Source organism: Bos taurus, chromosome 18, assembly GCF_002263795.3.
Source record: "Bos taurus isolate L1 Dominette 01449 registration number 42190680 breed Hereford chromosome 18, ARS-UCD2.0, whole genome shotgun sequence".
Lineage (NCBI taxonomy): Eukaryota > Metazoa > Chordata > Mammalia > Artiodactyla > Bovidae > Bos > Bos taurus.
In genome coordinates this window covers 48,893,493-48,902,569 of record NC_037345.1, presented here as the reverse complement: position 1 = coordinate 48,902,569, position 9,077 = coordinate 48,893,493, and the positions used below count along the sequence as shown (strand labels likewise).

Sequence of the window (9,077 nt, the reverse complement as noted above, 5' to 3'; positions counted from 1 at the left end):
CAGTTCAGACCAGCACCCAGAGCGCCCCCTGCCGCAGCGGAGGCAACGTTCACTCGATGCCTGGTCAGTCACGTGTGGACAGAGGGCGTCCTCCAGGCCACGTGGCTGCGAGGGACGTGTCCGCTGCTGCTCTGCCCCACTTGCGCTTCTAAGAGCTCCCTTGTTCTGTAGAGGCGGGAAGCCTGAAAACTCCTCGTAGAACTCCCTTGCCAGTAGACATAAGTGAGGTCCTGGCGGTAGGAGGCACTGGAATGGGAGCAGAAGGCAGAAATGGAGAGAGTAACCCCGTTCCAGCCACGGCTGACCCATTCTGGGATTCTGGTCGTGCCACTGACTCCTTTGTTACTCCAGCTTCCAGGAGGCGGCGGCCCCCCGCCTTTAATGACTGCTGGCTGGGCTCAGCGGTAAAGAATCTGCCTGCAATGCAGGAGATGCAGGTTCAATCTCTGGGTGGGGCAGATCTCCTGGAGGAGGAAATGGCAACCTGCTGCAGTATTCTTGTATGGACAATACCATGGACAGAGGAGCCTGGCGGGCTAGTCACAAACAGCGACACAATGGAGCAATTGACCACTGCACGGCTGGGTCCTCTGGCTCCTCCAGTCTTCCCAGTGCCTTGGTAACCAACCCCCTGGATTAAGCCCTGCCCCTCCCTGCTCCTAGACCCCACTGGAAACTGGAGAGGCTGACTGATACCCTGGGACCCCGTCTGCATGGTACCTGGAGGGAGGTCTGGAGGAGGAGATGCCCTCACACCACTCAAGACCCTTCTTGATACAGCAGTGATGGTGACTGAAGGTGACAATAATAGCGGAGTCTCCATGGAACCATGCAGAGCTGCCCCCACCACGCAATGGACGGGCAAGTGATTCCCATCCCGAAACCTAGAGCTCTCTGGGTATCCCGTGAGCTCATCACACAGGACTGAGTTAGAGACAGCCATCTTCTCTCCACTGGCCTTATCTGGCTCTCAGCTCACGGGTGTAGCAGCCTCCGCAAGGAGCTGGGAGCTATCCTCTTTTTCTATTTTCCGGAACAACTTGTATAAGGTGGGAATTACCTGATCCATCTGTCGGGTGGAATTCATTTGTAAAAGCACTCAAGTTTGAAGTTGTGTGTGTGTGTTGTCAGGGGGTGGGTGTGGAGGGTGTACTTCAGTCTTTTCTCGTACTGTTTCTCCCCACACCATTTGGCATATATATATATATTTTTTCCCCACAGAAAATGTATCCATTTCACCCAGGCCTCAAACACACTCATATACAGCAGTAGTTGGCTGTACTGCTGTTTTAAATCTCTATGTCTGTCTGTCTGTCATGCCTGTGTTCAGCCAGGCGGTCACAGAAACAGAGCCCCGATTCTTGGGGAATTCAGGGCCTGTGGCGAGGGGTGCTAAGGGGTAGGTGCTGACAGTGGCGGGGGTGGGGCAGAGACAGGACTAAGCTGGATTCTCTGCGTCTGCTCCACACTTTCTGCCCACACACCACCTTGAGGTCCCTGGTGCCACTGATGCCTGGAGGGCTCTGGGTAGGGGGTTCCCTCCTTGCTCTCCCAGGTGCTGGAGAGGGCGTGCGTAAAGCCCAAGCCAGCCTGGGGTGGTCACTGCCCAGAATGCAGAAGCAGCGGTGTCACCTGTCGGCTGGCTATTCTCCTGAGACCCAGGCTCGGCCCCCACGTCCCCAGCCGCAGCCTGGAGGGAAGGACTCAGCCAATGGCGTGTTTCTGAGGCTGGCAGCCCTGGGTCCCTCCGTTGTAGCCTATCCCCCTAAAGCCCATCTGCCTGCTGACCAGTTTCCTAACGTCAGGTCCCAAGGATCAGTCCTCCACTGAACGCACTCCACCCAACCTTTATGTTTCCAGCAAATTGCAGACATGGCAAGCTGATCATCCTAGCATGTGGACTGGTAAACTGGCTGCCTTTCCAGGCCTGGGTCGTCGATCTGGTCCCCATGAGAAGGCGGGTTACTGGCTGCTGGGCTGTAACTCACTGCCCGCCCCCGCCGCCCCGTCCCCCGACCTCCTTGCCAGACATGGCCCTGGCCCTTAGAGCGGCTGGAATCCTGGGGTCAGCCAAGCCTCCCCCCAAGCCTAGAGCCCTGCTCCATCAGCTCTCCCCACCAGCAGGCCTGGACCTGGGGTGGGGGGAAGCTCTACACACACTGCACACACACAAAACAAGAAAATGTTTTAATTGTAAAACTAACTTGAGGGAGGGGAGGGCAGGGCTGCGCTGAGGGGCCAGGAACCTGATTCTTCAAGCGGTGGTTCTGTCCCTGGAGCCACCCCGCAGGCCAAGGACTGTCTGTCCCCAGATGGGGGCTAGAGTGTTATAAAATGACAATATAAATAGACTTCTAGAAAAGAGGAGGCTGTCCAGGTGCAGTAGTCATGTTCTGCAGAGGCTGGGGGTGGGTGGGAAGCCCCGCCCCCTGGATCCCAGGTCCAGCCACACAGAGGGGTTCGGGGCGCGGGAAAAGGCCACTCTTCAGACATTCATGATCGACCCCTGCAATGGCTCGGGGGAGGGGCTGCGTGTCAGGCGAGGTCTCAGACACCCCCACTTGTAGGCTGGAGGACAGCGGAACTGGACCTTCCACACGCACACGCACGCACGCACACACTCACACACACGCACACCTTTCGTAGTGTTGTCTCCACCCCCGGCAGTCCCCATGGCAGATTTCCAGTGATGGGGGGCCGCCTGCCCTTCCTGGAGACAGGAAAACCCGGGGGACGGGCCTGTCCCAGAGGGTGGGGGCGTCTTGGGAGCCTCACTTGCTCCCACGAGTCCCTGTGTTTCTTTCAAAGTCACAAAATCAAAACCGGAGTTCAGTAGTAGGGTCCCGCACACCCCCCTGGCAAGGAGGGCGGCGCCACACGGAGTGTCTCCGGGGCTGGGAGGAGCGGGGGCCGGCCCCCCACTGGCCTCTGGCCGGGCAGGGGTGACCCAGGGGGCTCTTTGGTTCAGGGGTGGGGGTGACACCAGGCCTCATCGGGTGCGGTTCTGACGCATGAGGGGCACGATGCTGGCGGGAGGGCCCGCTTTGGCCAGGAACGGGTGTTTGAGCAGCTCGGCCGCTGTGGCTCGCTGGGCCGGGTCACGCACCAGCAGGCGGTCCAGGAAGCCCTTCAGGGACGGTGACACCTGTCGGGAGCAGGGCGAGAGGGTAGGTGAGCAGTCTGCTCACTTGCTGTCAGGTCCCCAGTTTCCTCCTGCCCAACGGGCCGATGGCATTTACTGCCCAGGGAGGGGCAGAGAGGCCCTCAGCACTGACAGCTTGGCCCCAGGGGCTCACCACCTCCCTACTTTCATGATTCGGCAGGAGTTGGCAAAGGCTGGGCCCTGGAGGCACCCCTTTTTCAGCAGGCAATTTCCCCACCAGAAGGTCCCCTTGCTGGACCTCACCAGCCAGCCTGAGCGCAAGCTCTGAGGGGCTGAGGGCGCAGAGTCCACATGGACGCTCGAGGCCTGGGGGGCATGGGGGCGACTCAGCACGCAGTAAGCACCACCTCAGAGCCATCAGCACCGAGCCCCGCCTACACCCAGCGCTCTCCTTGGGTTTGGGGCTGGGCGGTGCCCTCCCCCACCCACGTGTGGTCTCCCCCACGCCCACTGCCTGCGGGAGGGGCCCACCTTGTGCAGGTTCTTCAGTCGGGGTGGCAGGTTGTCCCGGATCATCTTCATGGCTTTGAGGGGTGGCTCATTGAAGTAAGGGGGCTCCCCATCCACCATCTCGATCACCATCACCCCCAGAGACCAGATGTCCACCTGTGGTGGGGGCAGGGCAGAAGGGCTGAGCTGTGTGGGTGTGGCCAGCGCTCAGGGGACACCCACAGACAGGTGGCCCTGCTTCCATTTTTGCCTCTGATACTGGGACCCAGCCTGCCAGACCCTATGCACTCCTCACCCAGGGAACCCTCTGAAGGGTTCTACCACCCTGCATCCATCCCCTTCTTTTTGCTACCCCCTCCCCCTGCCCCTGGATTCCTCTGGAGAACCCCCTCCTCGCTACTTCAGTCCATGGTGCATGACCAAGCTGTCTTAATCAGCAGAGTGCGGAAACAGTAACTGGTTCAGGAATGGACACGTGACCCAAGCTGAGCCAATCACAGTTGACCCTGAGACTTTAAACAAGATAGTCAGGAAAACAGTCCTCATTTCTGCTCTGATGGGGCAGCACCTGCCTGAGTGAGGGCTACACGGGGACAATCAGAGGCGGGAGGGACACTGCACACAGCTGGGCATGAAGCCTGTGCCCCCGCCAAACTTTACAGTCCTAGGGACCCACGGTTTTCCACTTTGCTAAATCCTTCTTGAGAAGGTTTTGTCACAGGCAGTCCTGGTGGAGATGGTCCCTCAGAATCTCCTACCAGCCTCCCCTCCCAGTGTGACCCCACTCCTGCCTGCGGTTCCCCAAGCTATGCTTCCACAGGCACCCTGGCCAGGCACTGGGTCAAGTCTTATTGACTGACTGTCCTCAGAGCCACAGGCACAGCTGGAAGACCTCAGGGCCAGACAGAGAATGGCAGGGAGTGAAGCAGGTCAGTGTAGGCAACACAGATGGGTGGGGGCTGTGACCAAGACCAGGGTTCCCCTGCTCCTCAGCACCTGACTGTTGCCATGAGGGAATGCAGCCTTCTGTGCCCATATCACTTGGCTTGCCACCAGGGGATCAAATTCAAACTCACGTGAGAGCTCTTTTTAAAAAAACGCTTGCAAGAGCATCTTCAGAGCACATCAGCCAGTTTGAAGCCTCTGCCCCAGGCTGGCAGGCAGGGCCAGGGCCCCTTCTGCCCAGCCTCCTGTTCCCATTGCCAAGCACTGGCTCCGAACTAGCACTCAGCCGGCGAGGAGTGCACGCAGGCAAGTCTACTTCGCCCCCCAAACAGTCCCTGGTGACCAAGCCCCCTCACCCAACACTCCGGCTGTTCTGGACTGCAATAGCGCAAACCAGTGCAGGGCGACTGGCTGCCTCTGGCTCACCTCTGGCCCATAGGGCAGGCGGGAGATGAGCTCTGGGGCCATCCAGTAGGGTGTACCGACCAGGGACTTCCTCCGAGGCACCTCCTTGCTCACCTGGGCGCAGAACCCGAAGTCTGACAGCTTCACCTGGAGCAGGGTGCAGAAGCAGGGGTCAGAGGTGCTGGTGGGGCAGAGGCAGTTGCCTGTTTAATTCCTCAGCCTCCGACACGCTGGGTTTCTACATTTTGCCCAGAGGTTAGAGCCTGACCTCGGCTGAGCTCTGCCGTCTCCTGGCCGGGGCCCTCAGCGGTGTCAGCTGCCTGAGATCACACATCTGCCTCCTTGACAGGGTCTGTGCTGGGACTCCTGGGGGAGGCAGCCCGAGTCCCATGAGTACCAAAGGCTGGGCAGGGATTCGGCCTGAGGCTGGCTCCCAATGCCGTGCCCTGGGCCCTGGCTTCCCGGCAGGAAGCATGTCTTTAGTTGGTAGGGGGTGAGATGGATGCTGCCTGTCCCTCTGCAACAACCACCTCCTCAGAAACAAGGATTTACACCTTCTTGGGAACTATGGGCCCTATTCAGACTCCTGAGGATGTCAATGGACCCTCCAGAGAGCATTGCTCACACACTGCACATACAGTTCTGTGCTCACCCGTGTCCCCTACACATCTGTAGAATCTTCAGGTGTTCATGACCCCAACTGAGACTCCCTGGGAAGCAAAGCCTTCCCCCGAGCCCCCGCCTCTGTGAACTGGCTTAACTTTCCTGGGGGAGGGCAGGCAGATCACCAACCAGAATCTGGTGAAAGTCAAGGGCCCCATCCCCCTGAAAAATCACATCTGCTCTTGGAATACGAATGCAGGTTCTAGGATCAGGAAGCTCATCCATGGACTGCAAACTCGGAGCTTCGGTCCAGAAGGCAGGACTGAGAGTCCGCAGCCCAGTCCTGGATGCCAGGCCAGGAGCAGGTTGTCATGTGGCTGAGAGCGGTGGCCGGCCACCCAGATGCAGTCTCCCCGCTCTGGGTCCAGGGCTACACTCCAGCTCTCAGCGGCTGGGGCTGATGACGGCAGAGGCCCCCACTCACCTGGACCCCTGACTCTGGACTGATGCACGAGGAATGAATACACGTACTGCTCCTCAAGGGACTGAACTGGGGGCTGGGCTCACCCACCCGCAGGGGGAGAGCTGGGCAGAGGCCGGGGGAGGCCAAGCCACCCCCAACCACTGCTCACCCTGCCGTCGTGGGTCAGCAGGATGGAGTCGCTCTTGATGTCCCGGTGGATGACTCCCTGGGCGTGGAGCACAGACAGGGCCTGCAGCACGGCCAGGCACACGGCGGCGATCTGCTCCTCGTTCATCCTGGGAGGGCAGGGCAGGTGGGGGGAGGGGAGTGAGAGGGGCAGACAGGGGCCCCAGCCTGGGGTCTGATGGGGACACGGCCCCGCCCCGGAGGTGTGATGGGGACAGTGTGTTGGTTCTGAGAGGTGGCCCCACCCTAAGGCGTCTGGAGGGGAGCAGTCCTGATATGGGCGAGGTCTGGGGGCACTCTGGGGACCCAGCAGCGTCCAGCTGCCCGGCTGTACCTGGTGTGCGTGACGATGTCGGTGAGGGCGCCTCCCTCCAGGAACTCCATCACCACCCAGAGCTCGTCCCCAACCAGGTAGCTGTTGTACATCTCCACCACGTTCTCATGCTGGTAGTCCCTCATGATCACCACCTGCATGCAGGAGGCGGGGTCGGCACGGCGCGGGGAGGACCAGCAGCCCCTGCTGCCAGAGCCCGCCCTCTCGGCCTCGGGGGGCCCTGCCAAACTGCAGGTCCAGTTGCACCCGCCACTCCTGCTCATCGAGGTCCAGTCCAGGGACTGTCCTCCCACGCCTGAAGCCAAGAAACCCAGAAGGCACCGAGGGGCCTGACATCTGTATTCTCTTCCGGGGTGCTCCCACCCCATGCACACCTCACGCTGCTGATGTTGATCTCTGACCAGCCCTGAGTGGGTCTGCGAGTAGCCCTGATGGCCAGGCTGGCACTGGGAGAGGGCGCTGGGACGAGAGCATTAAGCACAGGGCTGAGACCAGGACAAGCAGGCGGCTCAGACACAAGGTGGGGGTGGGGGTTAGATTCCAGGGGCAGGAAGGCCTAGCAAGGCAAAGCCTGGAGGGGGAGCGTGACACTCACTGCGTGCAGCTCCGGCAGCCATGTTAAACGTGCGCCCTGCGCGCTGCACTGGGGGAGGGGCGACAGGCTCAGGCCTGGGGGGCTGGAGTAGCAACGGGGAGGCTAACCCTGGGGACTGGGGTGGTGGGGCCTCTCCGAGATGGGGAACCAGGAGAGGCAGGTGTGGGGTCAACAGTGTGGGGCCAGTATGGGACTTCGTGGTGAGGGGCCTGGAAGGCACACAGAGGGTCAGTGGGGCTCAGGGCCTGGAGCTGGGGCTCAGGGCCTGGCCAGGACAGGACGGCATGGCAGTGGGTATCGTGGGGACAGAGGACACAGCCTGGGGAGGCATGAAGAGCGAGGACAGGAGCTGGGCTCAGAACTCACACCTGGCAAACCCCAGCCCCATAGGGCCTCTCCTGGTTCTCAGCCCTGCATGCCCTCTAAACCGTGGGGTAGGGGAGCCCCGGGAGGAGTGGGACAGCTGGGGGGGGCAGGTGGGGAGGCGGGGAGCCCCGGGAGGATGGGGGCAGGTGCGGGAGCCCTGGGAGAAGCAGGGCAGCCCTGGGAGGAGCCGGGGGGCCCTGGGAGGAGCCGGGGGTCAGGGGAGCCCTAGGGGGAGTGGGGCAGGTGGGAGGGTGGGGGATCCCTGGGGGGAGCAGGGGGGCCCCAGGAGGAGCATGGGGGGCAGGGGAGCCCTATGGGGACGGGGCGGCAGGCCCACCTCGTTGAAGAGCAGCTCCCGCCGCTGCTGCTTGCGCAGGTCCATCTTCTTGACGGCCACCAGCCTGCCGGAGCTGCGCACAGTAGCGATGCACACGATGCCGGTGGAGCCCTCGCCAATCTTGATGAAGTTGTCCAGGTAGGAACGGGGGTCGCCAGGGTCCACCACCAGCTGCAGGGCAGCCCGGAACTGCTCGTGAGACACTCGCTGGGGTTCCCGCTGTGGTGAGCGGGGGCCGGGGGGCCCGGGGGCGGGGGGCCCGGCGGGGGCGGCGAGGGCACGGGCTGGAGGGGCCAGCTGGGGCTCAGAGGCATGGGGGCCCAGCACTCCAGGGCTGGGGGCGCCGTGGGCTCGGGCAGTGGGCCGGGAGGAGGAGGACTGGGGGACAGCCAGGCCCCCCACCGATGGCCCATTGGGGGCCATGTTGTGAGGCTCCCCCTGTAACAGAAAAGAAAGGCGGCTGTCAGGGGAGGGGCTGAGGGACAGGGATCCCGGCTGCAGAACAGACAATGGCGGTCAAGATGGAGATGGACAGTGGGCTGGGGCAGGCTGGAGTTGGTGGGTGGGAACAGGGTGGGCAAGGCAACGGTCAGGGGTCCTGGGGTGGGGGAGTGGTTACCTGGGTGCCCCGGGACGGGTGGTCCGTGTCGGCCCGCGGGTACGTGTTAAAGGGCCGGCCAGCCGCCACTTTCGCCCCGCTGGCTAGACTGGCGGGTTGGTGGGGGGTGGCGACGTCAGGCCCAGAGAGGGGGCGCTTGTCCCGGGAGGACTCCTGGGGCCCTCCCGAGCCCTCCCTGGAAGACTTGGGCCTCTTGTCCGGCCCCGCCCGCCGCCTGTCTCCAGTGCTGCCACCCGCCTCGCCATGACTGGCCCCCCGGCCTTGGCTGCCCGCCTTCTCTGGGCCCCCTCTGGCTGTGGCGGCCTGCTCCGCGGGCATCCCGTTTTCCTGGCGGGCACGGGCGGGTGGCGGCGGGCTGTCTCTCCGCAGGGAGTTGGAGCGCGTCACCGACATGTTCTCGAACTCGTCGAGCAGCAGCGTGAGGGCCCCATCCTTGGCGCCTTTGCTGCCCCGCACGATGGTCTGGGGTCCAGGGCAATGGCAGGGTGGGGGCCGGGCAAGGAGGAGGGGGACACAGGACGTGCATCCAACACAGGCGGACAGGACAACACAACACACACAGAGACAAGACAGAGACGGAATGAAGAAATGCCATGGGTGATGGTGGGCTG

General features: G+C 62.3%; 1 protein-coding gene across 11 annotated transcripts in view; it reads right to left on the bottom strand.

The window, feature by feature from the left end:
* Positions 1–2,172: 2,172 nt before the first annotated feature.
* The window catches only part of PAK4 (p21 (RAC1) activated kinase 4), a 47,653-nt gene continuing 40,748 nt past the window's right edge, over positions 2,173–9,077 (bottom strand). For 9 of the 11 annotated variants that reach the window (XM_059876873.1, XM_024978446.2, XM_059876870.1 and 6 more), the window contains 7 exons: positions 8,467–8,928; positions 7,848–8,285; positions 6,550–6,683; positions 6,199–6,325; positions 4,985–5,110; positions 3,635–3,769; positions 2,173–3,145 (listed from right to left, as the gene is read on the bottom strand). In XM_059876873.1, the coding sequence (XP_059732856.1) occupies positions 2,990–3,145; positions 3,635–3,769; positions 4,985–5,110; positions 6,199–6,325; positions 6,550–6,683; positions 7,848–8,285; positions 8,467–8,928 (1,578 nt within the window). In that variant the 3' untranslated portion in view covers positions 2,173–2,989. 11 annotated transcript variants of the gene reach the window in all.